The 19,197-nt window shown below is 45.4% G+C and overlaps 1 protein-coding gene across 1 annotated transcript in view; it reads right to left on the bottom strand.

Moving 5' to 3' along the window:
* Window positions 1–19,197, bottom strand: part of LDB3 (LIM domain binding 3) — an 83,540-nt gene that overhangs the window by 22,815 nt on the left and 41,528 nt on the right. Inside the window, exon 3 of the mRNA XM_029911389.1 lies at window positions 6,234–6,402. Coding sequence (XP_029767249.1) covers window positions 6,234–6,402 — 169 coding nt within the window. The remainder of the gene's footprint in view (window positions 1–6,233; window positions 6,403–19,197) is intronic.

Raw genomic sequence — 19,197 nt, 5'->3', positions numbered from 1 at the left:
AGCACACTCCATCTGAGGTGCCATGTTATAAACAATGCTCATGAAACCTTCAGGGCCAAGATCTATAAAAGAAAATGTCACTGCTCTTGGAGCCAAGAGCCATTTAAAAAAAATTATCTGGGAGTGAAAATGTCTAGATTTCATATCTCATTGCTTAAAAATGAGATTCCTCTCTTCTCTGGTATTGTAGGTAGAGGAAGTGAGCAAGCTAGCTCCGTTTGATCAACAGTGCTTGAAGAGCAAAACAAAACTATTAATTTCCTGGCATAGCTTGGGAATTTCACTACTAAGGATCATTCTCTATAGAGCGGTGTTGCTACCATGCACTACTGTCCTAAATAATCTCAATCTAGGGATACGGCCTTTCCATCGAAAGCCCTAAAAGGTGCTAGCCCCACCATATTCTCATTCCGTATACAGATACTCCCTTCCCCTGCATTGACTGTAATACAAGGCAACAGAAAAATAAACTATTTAAGCAATACTTTTAAAAAATAAATTTCCCAAGATTTCTCACCTTTAATGTACCTATCAGATTTTTTTTAATGCATCCCCATTCCCACCTTTCTTTAAAGTCTTGAGGAAAAACCTGATTTCCACTTCATATCCACAGTACTAAGATTTTCCAAGCTAGCCTCACTCCAAACAAGCCATGGCTAGAAGAGGGCTATGTGGAGGTATAACCTCCAGATGTTTCAATTAACACTGGTCACTTTGCTGGCTACTAGGTCCAAGGGGGTTTCTCCTCTCCCTTTTGGTTCTTGGTTTGGTTGGAAACTCTCTTTGCCTTCTCTCACTGCTCAGAGATAGTTCCCACCTTTCTCCCCTTGGTCAGTATCTCTTTCCCTTCTCTCTTAAAGAAGGGCACTTGGCAATTACTTTGGCTGTGAGAATCACTTTTGAGGATATAGGATTTGCCACAGCATATCACATCAAGTCATGTATCCTAGGCATTGTTGATGCATCAGAGGAATACAGAGATCTTCTGCCATGTAGCTGGCCAGTGATGTGGTGTAGCTGGAAAGATGTGGATTCCTTTATGAAGTGCCCATCCCAAAAATGTATAGTCACGAAGAGACCATAGTCACTTCCAGGAAAGAATGTGGAATGAAGACATTTGGGACTTTAAACAGATTTGAAGAAAAGCAAAGCAAGTTCAGTCCATCTGCATTGAAAGTAGAGTCATATAATAGCCTCCAGTTAAAAGTGATTGAGCATCAGCACCACACTTCACTGAAAGCCATTTTGACCACCCTCTTTCTATACCCTACTCTCTCTCTAGCCCAGCTATTAAAAGCCACAGCTTGATTAGGTTGGTGGGAGTACAGCTTGTGAAAGCAACTCTGAGTCCAAACAATACTTTTTGTGAATTTGGATAATACTGTTTGCAGGATCAGTGGAATGAAGGATGGTAGAAACCAAACATTACACTGTCCAAGAGCTCCTCCTTGCAACAACCTTTTATGTGCACCGCTACCTCGATATAACGCGACCCAATATAACACGAATTCGGATATAACGCGGTAAAGCAGTGCTCCGGGGGGGTGCGGGGCTGCACACTCCGGTGGATCAAAGCAAGTTCGATATAACGCGGTTTCACCTATAACGTGGTAAGATTTTTTGGCTCCCGAGGACAGTGTTATATCGAGGTAGAGGTGTACTTGAAAACTGTTATGTCCTCCCTCAGTCTTCTCTTCTCCAGACTAAATAAACCCAATTTTTTCAATCTTCCCTCATAGGTCATGTTTAATTATTTTTGTTGCTCTTCTCTGGACTTTGTCCAATTTGTGCGCTTCTTTCCTGAAATGTAGCCCCCAGAACAAGGATACAATACTCCAGTTGAGGCCTAATCAGTGTGGAGTAGAGTGGAAGAATTACCTCTTGTGTCCTGCTTACAACACTCCTGCTAATACAGCCCAGAATAAAGTTCACTTTTTTTTGTAAGCATTACACTGTTGACTCATATTTAGCTTGTGATCCACTATGACCCCTAGATGCCTTTCCACAGTATTACTTCCTGGGCAGCCAGTTCCCATTTTGTATGTGTGAAGTTGATTGTTCCTTCCTAAGTGGAGTACTTTGCCCTTGTTCTATTGAATGTCATTCTATTTACTTCAGACCATTTCTCCAGTTTGTCCAGTTCATTTTGAATTTTAATCCTATCCTCCAAAGCACTTGCAACCCCCTTCCAGCTTGGTATCATCCACAAACTTTAGAAGTATAGTCTCTACACCATTATCTAAATCACTGATGAAGATATTGAACAGAACTGGACCCAAAACTGATCCCTGGGGGACCCCACTCGATATGCCCTTCCACCTTGACTGTGAACCATTGATAACTACTCTCTAGGAATGGTTTTCCAACCAGTTATGCGCCCACCTTATATTAGTAGCTCCATCTAGGCTGTATTTCCCTAGTTTGTTTATGAGAAGGTCATGTGAGACAATATCAAAAGCCTTACTAAAGTCAAGATATACCACATCTACCATTTTCCTCCATCCACAAGGTTTGTTACGCTGTCAAAGAAAGCTATTGGATTGGTTTGACACGATTTTTTCTTGACAAATCCATGCTGATTGTTACTTATCACTTTATTATCTTCTAGGTGTTTGCAAATTGATTGCTTAATTATTTGCTCCATTATCATTCTGGATGTTAAGCTGACTTGTCTGTAATTCCCCGGGTTGCCCTTATATTCCCCTTTTTATAGATTGGCATTATATTTGCCCTTTTCCAGTCCTCTGGAATCTCTCCCATCTTCCATGATTTTTCAAAGATAATTGCTAATGGCTCAGATACCTCCTCAGTAGACTCCTTGAGTATTCTAGGATGTATTTCATCAGGCCCTGGCATCTTGAAGACAATCTAATTTGTCTAAGTAACAGTTAACTTATTCTTTCCCTGTTTTAGCCTCAGACCATACCTCATTTTCACTGGCATTCACTATGTTAGACATCCAGTTGATACCAAATCCATAAGTGTCTGTAAATCTGCTTCGGTACCAGACTCTACTATAAAAAGTCTGCATTGATTTCACACATTGTTCATCATTTCTAAGGGTCTAACAAGGCAGAAGGAGCCATCATCTCTCACTGTTGGCCAACATCAAGAGGCAACAGAACAAAAGGAAATGTAGTGAAAAAAATCATTCAGAGCACGAGCATCTGTAAAAGGTAAAATGTTGTGAATATAGAAGCTGCTAGACTTTTTATGATTAATAAATGCTCAATGCAACGTTAGCTCTTTCCTGTTCACAAACTGATCTGATTAACATGAATACATTAATCTATGCAAACACATTTCAGCCTATATGGTACTCTGAAACTGTTTGCTCTGACTATTCACAGTGAGAGACTGGTCATCTGAGTCACATGATATTGGGTTTTTTTAGCTGTGAGTGGATGCATACTTTTTTAAACAGCAGAACAAATAGTAATAAAGTAATAGTGATTTGAGAACATCACAGTTCTATTAAGAGTTTTCAAACAAATCTATTTTATACTAAAATATGTGAAGTTTTCAGGATTTTACAAATATTTTAACATAGTCACAGTTGCTTGAACTGTCAAACAAGGAACAAGATGGCTACATGAATAACAGCAGAGCAAACTCACATAAATGAATACAAGACTCTTTGAACACTGTGTGTTCAACAAATTGATAGTTTTCATTCAACACATCCAAGATACATGGAGAACACTAAATTGGGACACATACTGCCAATGTTCATGTTTCACAACCATTTTCTGAGTTTTTTGTAAAATTATTATTTTATTACTTATGAAAACAAGATGCATTTATGTCCTTTATAACAAATTGGTTAAATCGTTTTTGTAAGACATTAGCATTATTTCCATGTCTATTCAATCCTTTTTCTGCTAAGACTGCCAACAAAGGTGCCAGCTGTGTTGGTGGGTTTGTGATATGGATACTCTTTGAAGCAGTCTGAAACCATCTACTCCTTTCGCAGAAACCAAAATATTGTTACATTTCCACACTAGTGAAATAAATTTTTTTAAAAGGTTAACATCTATTGTATTTTTCACTGCTATTAAAAAGTAAGGTAAAAAGTACTGCAGATGGTTGGGGAAAAAAATACATGTGTACAATAATGCCAAGAAAAAGAAAAGGAAACATTGCTTGTCCTGAATGAACTTGAGGCCTAAAAAGATGACTACTATTCAAGAGATTTAAACCCTCAGCAAGAAACACGAGAATCCAGTAGAAGAGAGACTTTTTTTATTGGAAGGATTTCTCCCTTCCCTCAAAAGGCAAAGAATAATCCAGACTATTTTAAAAAGCACAAAACAAATCTATGTGAAATCCATTCACATCCACTACAGCAGCACAATGAAACCCTTAGTGGGCAGGACTAGAAGTTGTTGTACACTTGCACATGTATAGCATAGGAGAAGACCAGGTGGTAATTCACTTGTACAGATACACAGGGGCGGCTCCAGGCACCAGCTTGCCAAGCAGGTGCTTGGGGCGGCCACTCCGGAGAGGGGCGGCAGGTCCAACTATTCGGCGGCAATTTGGGGGACGGTCCCTCACTCCCGCTCGGAGCGAAGGACCTCCCGCCGAATTGCCGCCGCAGATCGCGATCGCCGCTTTTTTTTTTTTTTCTTTGCGCCGCTTGGGGCGGCAAAAACCCTGGAGCCGGCCCAGCAGATACATAAACCCTCCTGGATCTATTCTATGAGGGTGTAGCATTAGTTTGGGAGCCCAAGGGGCTATGGATGAAATAAAATTAGTCTTGTCAATTTATTGGCTTGGGGCCTGACCCAAAGCCCACTGCCGTCAATGGAAATCCATTAATTTCAGTGGGCTTTGTATCAGACCTTTGGTCTGGCCCTTTATTAATTTTGGCTGAGTCCCCTTCCTGCTTACGTTAGAGATGCCCCTCCACATTACATGGAGTGATGGAAATAACTCTCTATGCCCCTCTACCTGATGTATTAAGATTTGGGGTGAAGAGAAATTAATTAAGACAGATGGACTGCAACTTTTTTCAGACTTCCTTAGGCTATTTTCATTATTAAACTTAACTCTCTCTTTTCCAGTCCACATTTAATACAACGTAACTTGTGAAAAGCAACTGACATCACATGAAAACCGAAAACATATTCTATACATTAGGAACTCTCTTAGTGCCTTTTCTTTTCATTTACTTATTTTATGCATTAACAGGAATATCTGCTTAAAAAATGGAATTTTCAGGGAATTTAGCCACACATCATCTATTAGAATCCCCTGCACTGCTTTCAAAACCTCAACCCAGGATCTGTGTCCCTTAGCAGTTAGTCTGCTCCTGGTGCTAACTGGCTCAGCTATGCAATGACACAACAGAGCCTCTGTTATGTTCTCAGCACATAACACATTGTACACATTTACGATTTACACAATGTAAGTAGCAGTTACTTTGCCTCCTATCATTACACAGCTTTAAATATTAACACAGGTATTAAGAAAGAGTTTTCTAATTAAATCTAATCACAATGTCAAAGAAGGTTACTGCATTTTAGAACAAGGCTCTCAAAAATGAACTCTCTCTTATGCAGTGCAAGGAAGCAATGCCAGGAGGAATCAGGAGAGTGATTCTGCGCTCTCCAGGGGAAGGAAGCTTCTTCCCCATCTCTGTGAGGGAGATTCTCCTCCCTGCAATTGTACTGGCTCCCAGCCCTGTGCTCAGACCACACCTTTCTCAGATGAAGCTAGGCTCCACCCTCACAGAAAGAAGGATCAGGCCACTAGTAGCCACCACTGAAGGGATCTGATGCAAATATCTGGTGGGCTTTTTCACCTTGTTCTTCATCTGAAATCATAATCCTCCATTTGAGGGAATCATTTCCACAGCAGACATTCATGATGTCAAAAAACAAAATAGTTTGACATCAGCCAGGGAATAAGCAAGAACAAAATCAATTATAAGCAGAATTGCTTTGGAACAGGACACTTTTAAAAATTTCCCAGCGGGCTAAGGAAGTATTAGCATACCCATTTTATATTCAATAGGATAAATTCCACCCAGACTAGCACACTGTGCAACCCCACTGATTTCAGTAAAGTTGCACATGGTGTAAATCAGAGCAGAATTTGACCTTTCATCTCAATCTTATGTCCAAATCTTCACAGATTCTTGAAGAAAACCTAACAGGCAAAACTCTGATGTTTATCACTCCCTCTGTCTGCCACTTTCTCGTAACAATTCTGCAGCTCATGCAAGTATTAACTTATCTCAACATACTTTTGAAGAGTAAGGCTCAGGTTGTAGCTGGCTGATTTGATCTTGTTCTGGGCCTCTAAGTGGGTCATGCCATCTGTGTTGACTCCATCAATGGCTACCACAAGGTCCCCCTGGTTCATGTGGGACTGGGCTGCTTTGCTGCCAGGGGTGATCTGTGAGGGAGAAAAGAAAAACAGACTTTATTCTTTGTGTGAAAGGGTTTCAGAGAACAAGTCCAGTCCAGAGTTGTTATGGAAGGGGTTTATTCCTCACTCTCCTCGATCCCTGCAAATAATGATACTAATGGAAGCTAGACACACAGGGTGAAATTCGTCTTTTTCACTTAAGCACTATTTTGGACTTAAGTGTTCCATATAACTTGTGTTGGCCCCTCTAAACAGGGCTAAACTTCACCTTCAATTAACAGAGAGTAGATCTCCCAGCACTTTCTGTATATATTGGAAATTCCCATTTAACCCAAGATGGATGTTACTCAACAGGTTCAGATAACTGTCAGGTTATTTATAAAAAGTTGTCTAAAGCAATTAAAATATTTTTAACATCAGCCTGGATTTTGCCCAAGCAAACTTAATGGAACTACACTGGTTTACACCAGCTGAAGATCTAGTCCATTATAAATACACAGTTAGATTCAAAAGTATTTCTCACCACTGAAAGGCATGTTCTACCATCTCCCTTGCATAGAGAGTGTGCAGGGAGTTCACCTATTGTGTAATAACCATCAGAATTGGATTTGTTTCTACATGTTGCTCGAAAGTGCATTTATTTTCACATCCGAAGTTGCCTTAAATTTTAATGGTTATTTATTATCAGTTGTATTGCAGTTGGGAGTCCCTACAGACCCTAATCAGGATCGATCACCGCTATGCCTGGTGCAGAACATATTAATTTTTTGTCACTCTTTCCCTTACCATTGAACTTTCCCAAAATCCATTTTATTGGTTTGAACTGGGATGGTGGAGCAGTTCCCTTTGGTTGAAGGTACACACCCACAACTGGTCAATTCCATCCATAGTTTAGGAACGCTCTTGGACTCCTCACAGACACTTAGCTCTCCTATAGCAGCATCTACAAATAAAGATTTCTACCATCTTCAGTTGTATAGGAGAAGCTATCTCATCATGGCAGAAAATATCCTGGCCTCAGTTACACACACCTTTGTACTTTCCATCTGGACTACAGCAATGTAATATCGCTAGGCATGAGGCCATCAGCCCTTAGGAAACTCCAACTACTACAGAATGCTGCAGCACAATTCCTCAGCAACACAGGCTACCAACTGCACATCAAGCCTGTCCTCTGCTCTCTACTCTGGCTTCCCATAGAATACTGAATCAAGTTCAAGGTCTTAGAGACAGCTGTTTAAAGGAAATTAAGTGCCTAAAGATGCAGACCAGTGTACGCTGTGGGATTTTCAAAAGCACGTAGGTGCCTGAATCCATTGATTTCAATGTCAGGTCACCAGGTGCTTTTGAAAATCTCTATAGGCACCCTTCTTCATTTTTAGGAAACTAAATGACTTTAAAAATCTGTCCCTTACTCCCTGTGTTCTAGGCAATCAATTATCTGGGCACAGCATATCTTTAAAAAATAAATCACCTAGAACTCCAGCATGAAGATTGTGGTTGACAACCTTACACCAGAGTAGGACATTTTTTAGCTCCTTAGCAGAGATATTCTTGTAATGCCATCAAGGCTAGCTGTGTGTACTCTGAATGAAAAAATAATAGCCAAAGCTGTATTAAAGCTCTCTGCATGTGAGTTAAAGGTTTCATTAATAATATAGATCCATTCTCTCTTGTACTTTTCTGTTTTCATAGAATAGGGGGAAAAAGTTAAAGTCAATCTCTAGGAAAAAAGTTTTATCCTGCAATTTTTATGCATCAGCCACTCCCTCTTAAGTAGGGACATACAAGAAACACAGGATCTAGTGTATTTCATATTACAATTTGTCATTCATTGAACAGCACCAGAGAATTGTTCTCATTCTCAGCTTTCCTATGCATCTCACTGACCTGTTACATGCACTCACGCGCACACACACACACACAAATTTAAAGAATAAATTATTTCAGTTATCAGATTTACTTTCCAAATAATCCAATTACTGAAAGACCCTCTCCCCTCTCAATCCCCAAAATATGTCATCACATACAATAAGACATAAAATAGAAAGTAGGGAGAATAACTTAAAATAGAAAGGTTTCAGAGTAGCAGCCGTGTTAGTCTGTATCCGTAAAAAGAACAGGAGTACTTGTGGCACCTTAGAGACTAACAAATTTATTTGAGCATAAGCTTTCGTGGGCTAAAACCCACTTCATTGAATGCATGCAGTGGAAAATACAGTAGGAATATATATATATATATATATATATATATATACACACACACACAGAGACCATGAAACAATGGGTGTTACCATACACACTGTAACAAGAGTGATCAGTTAAAGTGAGCTATTACCAGCAGGTTATTTGCTCCAACCCCTCAGACAGAGACAAACACCTACAAGATCTCTATCAAGCATTCTTACAACTACAATACCCACCTGCTGAAGTGAAGAAACAGATTGACAGAGCCAGAAGAATACCCAGAAGTCACCTACTACATGATAGGCCCAACAAAGAAAGTAACAGAACGCCACTAGCCCATCACCTTCAGCCCCCAACTGAAACCTCTCCAGCGCATCATCAAGGATCTACAACCTATCCTGAAGGACGATTCTCACTCACAGATCTTGGGAGACAGGCCAGTCCTTGCTTACAGACAGCCTCCAACCTGAAGCAAATACTCACCAGCAACCACTCAACAAAAACACTAACTAGGAACCTATCCTTGCAACAAAGCCCGTTGCCAACTCTGTCCACATATCTATTCAGGGGACACCATCATAGAACCTAATCACATCAGCCACACTATCAGAGGCTCATTCACCTGCACATCTACCAATGTGATATATGCCATCATGTGCCAGCAATGCCCCTCTGCCATGTACATTGGCCAAACCGGACAGTCTCTACGTAAAAGAATAAATGGACACAAATCAGACGTCAAGAATTATAACATTCAAAAACCAGTTGAACACTTCAACCTCCCTGATCACTCGATTACAGACCTACAAGTTGCAATATTACAACAAAAAAACCTTCAAAAACAGACTCCAACGAGAGACTGCTGAATTGGAATTAATTTGCAAACTTGACACCATTAAATTAGGCTTGAATAAAGACTGGGAGTGGATGGGTCATTACACAAAGTAAAACTATTTCCCCATGTTTATTTTTCCCCCCTACAGTTCCTCACACCTTCTTGTCAACTGCTGGAAATCGGCCATTTTGATTACCACTACAAAAAGTTTTTTCTCTCTCCTCTCCTGCTGGTAATAGCTCACCTTAACTGATGACTCTCGTTCCAGTGTGTATAGTAACACCCATTGTTTCATGTGTGTGTGTGTGTGTGTGTGTGTATATATCTTCCTATTGTATTTTCCACTGCATGCATCCGATGAAGTGGGTTTTAGCCCACGAAAGCTTATGCTCAAATAAATTTATTAGTCTCTAAGGTGCCACAAGTACTCCTGTTCTTTTTTTAGAATGGAAAGGAGACCCAACAGCCAATTCAATCAGAGTCAAATAATCTAGCAGAACTCCTTTTAAATACCAGATTGAACACCATGGCTTGAGTGATCCCTTTAACTCCTTTCTTCACTGAAAGGAAAGTAATTTCCAAGCAGTCAGACACCAAGATATGAGCCTGGCTGATAAAGGCTATTAAAAAAAATCTCTAGCCATCTGTAAGATACCACTCTCCCTTCCCACAGAAAACGTGCATGCCCTTGTCATAAAAATGTTAACTGTGGTGTGCTGCTGACACCTCCACACTTCAGCTAGTGGACTCCTAGTGATCTGCGCACCTGCTTGTGCCTATCAAGAATAAAGATTCATTGCTGAACATTAAGCCTCTTACTGAAAAAGCTAGCCTAACTTTGGAATTCCTACTCCACACAAACCTCTCCACCCTGCCCTCCCGCCCACCTTATGAACTAAATAAAGCTAGGGAACATGAACTTAAATAGTACGGACAAAAAGAGCTAAACACCTCAATAAAGAGGACTGAAACAGGGATGACCGGCCACATCTTCCTTTCCCCCAGCCCCAAATAAAGGCCTTACCTTTTAAAATAAGCCCTGGTATAGAAGAGGGCTATAACTGTCTTAAAATTAAAGGACCAAATTCTCTGTTAGTGTAAATGGATTAAACACTGTTTATTTCAATGGACTTGCACTCATTTACACAAGCAGAGAATGTCTGACCCACTAACTAAATCAACTCCATCCACATGATAGGCATTTGTAATACTAAAGATTCCTGAGTGGGTTTGGGTTTGCATAGTGCTCTGTACAAACCTCTAATGATGACCATCACAGTCATCTGTGAGGCCACAAGCTATAGTAGAACCATATTTTAAAAGGTAAGATTGATCTTTGGGGAAGGGGTCAAAGTTGTGGCCTGTCAGTCTTGATAGCATCCGTTTCCATTTGAAAGTTAACTGTTTACAAAAGTGAAGGGATTAGTAGCCATGTCCTGAGCCAAGGATAGTGAGGGCATGCTCTGTGCAAGATTTCTCCAAACAGCTCTGCAGTAGACTTTTGTGTTCCAGTCTTGAGGCCCTGCACAGCTTCGCTAATGCACTCTTCACTTGGCCTTCAATATCCCAGTTATTCTAGCCCTTTGACTCTTCTGAGCAGAGTCTGCCAATCATGTTGCATTCTCCCAAGACACGAGGCATTGTTGCAGCAGAGGTAAAACAGCATGATGTTCAGAGACACTTTTACTTTTTCTAACCAGTTTGTCCCATCCATATATAATCACTGTTCTTTACATGGACTGAAGTCCATTTTAAGGGATTGCACAGCACTTCCAGAATCATTTTTCAGACACCCACTAAGCCTATAAATATAAAAATTTAATCCAAACTAATGTATTAGATCTGTAACTCAGAACCAGCATAACCAACAAAAAAACCAAAAACGGTTACCTACCTTTCATAACGGTTGTTCTTCTAAATGTGTCGTTCATGTCCATTCTATTCTAGGTGTTCATGAGCCCACATGCATGGCCGTTGGAGATTTTTGCCTTACCGGTACCCGTAGGATCGGCTGTGATGCCCTCTTGAGTGCTGCGCTCATGCAGCAGTATATCAGGCGCCATCAGCCCTATGCCCTCTCAGTTCCTTCCTGCCAGCATCTCCGACAGAGGGGCAGGAGTGTGGGTAATGGAATGGACATGAGCAACACATCTCGAAGAACAACCGTTACAAAAGGTAAGTAACTGTTCTTTCTTCTTTGAGTGCTTGCTCATATTGATTCCATTCTAGGTGACTCACAAGCAGTATCCCTGGAGGCAGGCTCAGAGGTCAGGGCCAAGTGGCTTGCGACACTGCTCCGCCAAAGCCAGCATCGTCTCGGGCTTGCTGGGTAAGAGCATAATGAGACGTAAACGTGTGGATGGACGACCAGGTAGTGGCCTGACAGATCTCTTGGATCGGTACCTGTGCCAGGAAGGCTGCCGATGACACCTATGCCGTAGTCTAGTGGGAAGTCACGGTCACTGTTGGAGGCACCTTTGCCAGCTCATAGCAGTAACGGATGCAGGCCATGATCCAATCTTCTGAGCAGACACTCGGCGACTTTTCATCCTGTCCGCCACCACAAAGAACAACTGCATTGACTTGAAAAATGGCTTAATCCTGCCAATGTAGAAGAAAAGCGCCCTCCTGAAGTCCAGGGTGTGCAATATGTGTTCCTCTTCCAATTTATGAGGCTTTGGAAAGAAGACCAGTAAGTATATGTCTTGACCGGTATAAAAAACTGTGAAACTACCTTGAGCAGGAACGCTGGATGTGGCTACAGCTGGACCTTGCCCTTGCAGAACACCATATAGGCAGCTCTGAAGTAAGCGCCCAGATCTCAGAGAGTCTATTGGCGGCCATTATTGTGACCAGTAAAGAAACTTTCCAGGACAGGAGGAGAAGGGACCAGGAAGCTAGAGGCTTGAAGGGAGGACCCATGAGCCATGACACCAAGAGGTTCAGGTCCCAGGGAGGGACGGGATCCCTGATGTGTGGGTCGAGACATTCCAGACCTTTCAAAAACTGGACCGTTGTCATGAGCGAAGACCAACCTGCCCTGGAGCGGAGGGTGGAAGGCCGAAATAGTGGCCAAGTGGACTTTGATCAATGACAAGAACAACCCTTGAAGCTTGAGGTGAAGAAGATAGTCCAGGATCGCCTGTAGAGAAGCCTGCTCGGCCCAGATACCCCGGTCTAAGATCCAGCACGTGAACCTCTTCCACTTGGCCAGGTAGGTCGCTCTGGTGGAGGGCTTTCTGCTACCCAGCAAGACCTGTTGGACATGGGCCAAGCATTCCCGTTCTTCCACATTCAGCCATGCAGTAGCCATGTTGTCAAGTGCAATGCCACCAGGTTCATGTGTAGAAGACTGCCGTGGTTCTGGGACAGCAGATCCGGCCAGAGATATAGCTGCAGGGTATCTCTAGCACTCAATAGTCTGAGGTGACCTGCGACCAGGCTGAATGGTAGGGACGATGATAGTCCAGTAAAGAACAAGGTGGATCCGGGGAGCTGACTGGGGCATCGCTCTTGAGCGCACCTTCAAAATGAGCACTTCTGGCCCCTGGGATGCTTTGCCAGGCCGGGCTGCGCAGGTGAGTGGGAGGAGAAAAAGACAAGCTTTAGTCGTTGCTGTACTATCCAGGGGTGAAAGTAACATAGAAGACTTACCGGCACAGAGAACACCACCAACGCGACCACCCTAACTGCCGAGTCAGCCGTGTTCCACACCATTTGAAGGGAGCACCTTGCTGCTGCAGTACCCTCCTCTACCAGGGTGCCAAACTCGTGGGCCAAGTCCTAGGGTAGGGACTCCTTGAACTTACGGAGGGAGTCCCATAAGTTAAAATAGTATCTGCCTAAGAGAGCCTGGTGGTTCGCCACCCGGAACTGGAGGCTGACTGTTGAATAAATTTTTCTCCCCTGGTACTCCTTAAAATTGTCCAGCGGGCTGGCACTCGAGGGCCCCGTCACCGCCTTGTCCAGGGATGAGGTCGACAACTGTACCGCCAGGGGAGGCCCCGGGGCATCATCTCCCATAGGGGAAGGGAGTTTCAGGGTGGGCACCTGCTCCTATACCCCGACCTCCGAGTGAGCATTGCACACCAAGCCTGGTACCGCCAACTGTTGCTCCAAGGTGGCAGCTGATGAATGGTGCGAAGGAGGCATCAGCATCACAAGCGTGCCCAATGCACTCCAATAGGGCCACTGCGCTGGCCACTGGCCATGTTGCCAAGGCGGCATCGCAAAGGTCGACGCAGCCTCAGGTGCCCAATCATGCCATGATGCCTCGGTGAGGGGCTGAACTTCCTCTCCATGCCAGAGAAATCCCCTTCCAGTGACCACAGTGGGGCCGTCAATGCCTGCATTTGTCAGCTGACCGGCGCTTTGAATGGGACCAGTGCCAGGGCCGGGGGGACCGGTACCGCGACGGAGATCATTCCCACAGTGCGGGGGATGGGGATCTGCTCTGAGAAGATGACCAGCAGGCGGGTGAATGGTGCCAGCGATACAGTGACTGGCGCCTCCCCCTAGGTAATCCGCATCAAGAGGGCGGAAACCATGATCGCAGTGCCAGTGATCTTGGGTGAGCTGCAGAGGACGTGGGCTGTAGAGGACGTGGGCTGTGAAGCTGGAGATCTGCGGCACGGAGTCGGAGAGCGCTGCCTCATCTCTGGGGATCGACGGTGCTCAAGTGCCCTCAGGCGGGTCCTGACAGCTGGCTTACCCTCGTAGGGAGCCTTTGTCGCTTCCTGAGGCATACACGGTACTGTCAGCGCTGGTAGAGGCCTCTGCTCTCTAGGCGCCAGGAGAGCCTGGGAAGGCGTCGGCCCCGCCACAAGTCTGGGTCCCCTACCACTCTTGGGAGTCAGTGGCAGATCCCTTGGGAGGGGATCCCTAGAGGTTCCAGTTGAGGAGGCACATCCATGTGACTTTGGTGTGGGCGGGTGGCCCAAATTGGGTCCTTTGCCCAATACCCCCTGGCCTTTCTTGCCCGGTGCTGAGGAGCCATGCTTCTTGGCCTTCTTTTGGGCATTGGTGACAGAGAGCAGTGCTGGGCGGATCCTGGTGCCGGGGGGATGCTACGTACCGAGGCAGAGGTACTAGTGGTAGAATCCGGCTGGGAAGGCTTGGAAGCTGGGCGAAGAGCAGCCTCCATGAGGAGGGCCCTCAGACGGATGTCGCACTCTTTCTAGGTCCTGGGTCGAAAGTTTTTGCAAATGTGACACTTGTCCTTCATTTGTGACTCCCCCAAGCACTTCAGGCAGGTGCTATGGGGGTCACTAACAGTCATAGGACTGTTGCAATCTGAGCAGGGCTTAAGCCACAGAAACTGACTAACACTAACTACTATAAACAAACTATTTACAAGGTCCTAAGGCTTGAAGTCAGAAGAGATGAAAACCGCTAGCTAGAAGGAACTGAGAGGGCATAGGGCCAGCAGCGCCTGATATACTGACGCATAAGCGTGGCACTCAAGAGGGCGCCACAGCCAACCCTACAGATACCGCTAAGGCAAAAATCTCAGATGCCCGTGAATGTGGGCGCGCTCACACCTAGAATGGAATCAACATGAACAAGCACTCAAAGAAGAAATACCGATTACAAACAAAAGACAACTGGACTAGCAACTTTGCTATGAAAACTGTTCAGCTCAGTGGAGCTGAAATGTATGAGATCCTAAAGGTCAGGGTTTCTAACTTAAATAAAAGACTTATCTTGAAGTAAAAACCTAGTCACTATAATTAGAAGCTAAGTGGCTTCCCTGATAGACTTCCAAGTGAACCAACAATCTGCAACTAGGGCCAGCATTGAGAACATTTAGTAATCACCGTGGGGCAAAGTTCCAGCATACTGATGGAGATAAAGCAGAGCCAGGACTGAAATGTCAAGGTACATTTGGGACTATGCTGTTCCTATTTTTAAAAATCCAGCAAAAAGAAATGGAAAGCATGGCCTCTCTCTCCTGATGTCTTCTCTTGTTCTGAAAATTCAGTTCTTGTCTCCTGTTAATTCATTAAATTAAAAAACAAAGGGGAAAAAAACAGGAAGACAAAAAGCCAGAAGTCTTAAATACTATTTTTCCAGATTAAAAAAAAATTAAAAAAGTTTCCTGATTTTTTTAAAATGAGTTCACCTAGACTAGAGACCTGAATGAAAACTCGCAGCTTCTCCAGACTCCACTGGTGTTTCAGATCTGAACTTAGATCCTAATGCTGCAAATGAACCCTTTCTTTACAATGGGGCTTAACTATAACTAAGGCTAAGATTTAGTCAGGGGTATTTTTGGTAAGTCATGAACAGGTCAATTAAAATTCACAGCCTGTGACCTGTCTATGACTTTTACCAAAAATACCCCTGACTAAATCTCTACTTCTGGAGCCCTCCTGCTCCAGTGTTGGGGGTTGATTTCTCCCCACCTGCTGCTCCCGGGGACCACTCTCCAGACAGCCTCTGGGTGCCCCTGAGGCCACTGCGGCAGCCACTCTGGGACCGCTGCTCTCGGGCGGTCCCCAGGGCAGCCCCAGAACCACAGTTCAGATGCTCCCCGGAGCCAGCCACACCGGCCACTGTTCCGGCAGTCCCCGGAGCCAGCTGCCCAGGGCCGCTCAAGAAGCGGCCGGTGCGGCTAGCCCTGTGGCAACCCCTGAGACCGCTGCTCAAACGTTCCCTGGGGCCACCCCCAGGACTGCTGCTTGGGTGGTCCCTGGGACCAGCTGCATGGGCTGCCCAAGCAATGGCTGGTGCAGCTTGCGCCGGACCCCAGGACCTCTGCTCAGGCATTCCCTGGGGCCACCCCCAGGACTGCTGCTCAAGCGGTCCATGGGACCATCTGCACCGGCCGCTGCTCAGGCTGTCCCTGGAGCCAGCTGCTGGAGCCCTGCTGAGCAGTGGCTGCTGCGGCTGGACCTGTGGACCGCCGGAGCAGCTGGTCCCGGTCGCTCCAGCAGCGGCCCTGAAGTCAGCCGTACCAGCTGCTGCAGAAGTCATGGAGGTCACAGAAAGTCACGGAATCCGTGACTTCCACGACCTCCGTGAAAGAATCGCAGCCTTAATTATAACTCTGGTTCTTAAAGTGCCAGGCTTTGAGTCCACCTACTGGTTCCCGCTGACCAACCAAATCTAGTTTAAGGATCTTGTCCTGACCCTTGAAACTCTGCAAAATTTGACCCTGCCCAAATCTCTGCTCTTGTTTCTTATTTTATCTCATTTTGCCTCTTCATGCCACAAATAATGCCAACCTCACCTTTCCCTTAATTTCCTTCTCCCATTAGTCTGTGTCCTCTTCCCTGCCTCTCTCACTAAGCCTAGAACAATGTCCCTTATCCCAGTGTGCCAGTCCAACTGCATCCAATTAAAACTTTCTTGACAACCTTTGTCAATATAACACCATCAATATAACGCCATCTATATTAGTCAAAATGTTCTAAATTATCACAATTCTATGGCTCTTCCAGTGTATTCTGGTCCAGGCTGTCTTAAATTGTGAGTGCCTCAGGAAGGGAGTTAATTTTTGTTTGTATAGTCATTTGTATAAATGTCCTTATTTAGTCCCTTGTCTTGCAATGGACTCTGCTCAGGTAGACCCTCTACATCCATGCAGTGCCCCACTGAAGTCACTGGAGCTCCACACAGACACAGGGGATCCACCCATGCAGAGTCCATTGCAAGATTATAATATTCATCTTCTTTACAAGCCCTCCAATTTTTTTGGGGACAGTACAATGGATTTGTGTTAATTTATCACTTCTATTAAAGTTTGGAGGCTACCAATGAGAGACGAACCCCAAACAAACTTTAAAGTTTGGATCCAAATCTAGGTCCACGCCTCTATAAAAGGTAAATAAGACCCAAATTCAGTGTTCTGGTTTGGCCTGATCTCTATCTCTCATCTGTCAATAAAAGTAGATTTTGAATGGACCAATACAATCTTGCTTAGGTCAGAGGCACATTAATGCAATCTATTACTAGAATATTTTGCCCTTAATCAAAATATTATTGGGCAAGGTCCATAGAGTGATACCTCAGAAAACCTTTGTAATAGCCTGTGATGGGGTGGGCATACCCCGCACTGGACAATAGAGGGTTAACCCCACATTATGGGCGGTGGAAGTCCTGCTCCTTAGACCCTACTGGGCATGCGCCAACTGCTGCCTCAGTATAAAAGGGAGCAGCCCAGCTCATTCTAGGCCGAGGTGGGCAAACTTTTTGGCCCAAGGGCCACATCTGGGTATGGAAATTGTATGACGGGCCATGAATGCTCAAGTAATTGGGGTTGGGGTGCGGGGGGGGGAGGGCTCTGGGGTGGGGCTGGGGATGAGGAGTTTGGGGTGCAGGAGGGTGATTCGGGCTGGAACCGAGGGATTCGGAGGGCAGGAGGGGGATCAGGGCTGGGGCAGGGGGTTGAAGTATGGGGGGGGTGAGGAGTGCAGGCTCTGGGCGGCGTTTACCTCAAGCAGCTCATGAAAGCAGCGGCATATCCCTCCTCCAGCTCCTACATGGAAGAGTGGCCAGGTGGCTCTGCGCACTGCACTGTCCTGTGCGCAGACATTGCCCCAGCTGCTGGGTGTAACATTTGGGGTGGGGGCAGCGTGCGGAGCCCCGTGGCTGCCCTTATGCATAGGAGCTGGAGGGGGGACATGCCACTGCTTCTGGGAGCTGCACAGAGCCACAACATTCGCGGAGCAGGGCAAGCCCCCAACCCTGCTCCTCGGCTGGAATGCCGGAGTGAGGCAAGCCCCAGACCCCACTCTCCAGCGGGAGCTCAAGGGCCGGATTAAAACCTCTGACAGGCTGGACGTGGCCCGCAGGCCGTACTTTGCCCACCCCTGTTTAGGCTGACCACTGAGGGGAGAAGACACTTGGTGGAGGCTCCAGTCCAGGAGCTGCTATAGTCACAGACTACAGGAACCAGAGATCCCAAGGACCAGACTGGTGAACTCCTACCTCCAGCAGACTGCAGGGAGCCAGACTGCCAGGGAGTTACCCCCACCAGGGAACCCAGAGGCCCCGACACTGTATGGACTGCTACCTCAGGAAATGCGGTAGGAAGTGGCCCTGGGAGGTGCAGGGAGTGGTATCTACCACCAAGCAAGGTCAGCGTGTTGCGGTAGGATTCCCCGTTGACTGGGTGACAACTACTCCTGTTGCCAACAGGGCCCTGGGCTGGGACCTGGTGGAGAGGGAGGGCCTGGGTCCCCCACCGCAGTTGCCACCCACCCGTAGGTGGTAGGCCATTTCTCTGACTCTGGCCACCAGGCCGTGCTGCCCTAACTCCAAGGGCAGCTGTACAGACTCTGACCGCCAGGCCACGTCACCCTGACTCCAAGGGCAGCCACATAGACCCTGGCTGCTAGGCCGTGCAGTTTCTGTACTCGAGGGCTGCCATATTGACTCCAGCCTTTCCTGTTCTCAGCCTAAGGACAGTCCAATAGACTGTAACCGCATTGGTGTCACTACACTGACCCACCCTTAAGGAGGACGGGGTGTGCATACCATGCAACATAGCCTTTAGGTGACACTGGATTATAGCACAGCTTTGGGCTGCTAACTGTTGCAAGAGTCTTTATTTAGGGCTGCACTGAGCTGTTTGCCAGAGATTCAAGTTGTGACTACAAGCTCTTGTAGCCTGGTATAGAAAATCCAAGTCAGGGGACAGGTAGAAGCAGTGTGTGACTCATTCACAGCAAAAGCTAATCTTAAAAAATATTTCTTTAGCTTCCCAGTTTGAAGTATAGATACAGTTTTTAAACACCTTATGCCGCTCACCAACTTCCCCAGAAAAGGAGAGATCAGTGGAGGAACAGCTTTCCTTG

This window comes from Terrapene carolina, unplaced genomic scaffold (assembly GCF_002925995.2).
Source record: "Terrapene carolina triunguis isolate 2854851 unplaced genomic scaffold, T_m_triunguis-2.0 Scaffold95, whole genome shotgun sequence".
Classification (NCBI taxonomy): domain Eukaryota; kingdom Metazoa; phylum Chordata; order Testudines; family Emydidae; genus Terrapene; species Terrapene triunguis.
Note: the sequence above shows the minus strand (reverse complement) of the source record. Positions and strands in the feature narration are given on the sequence as shown.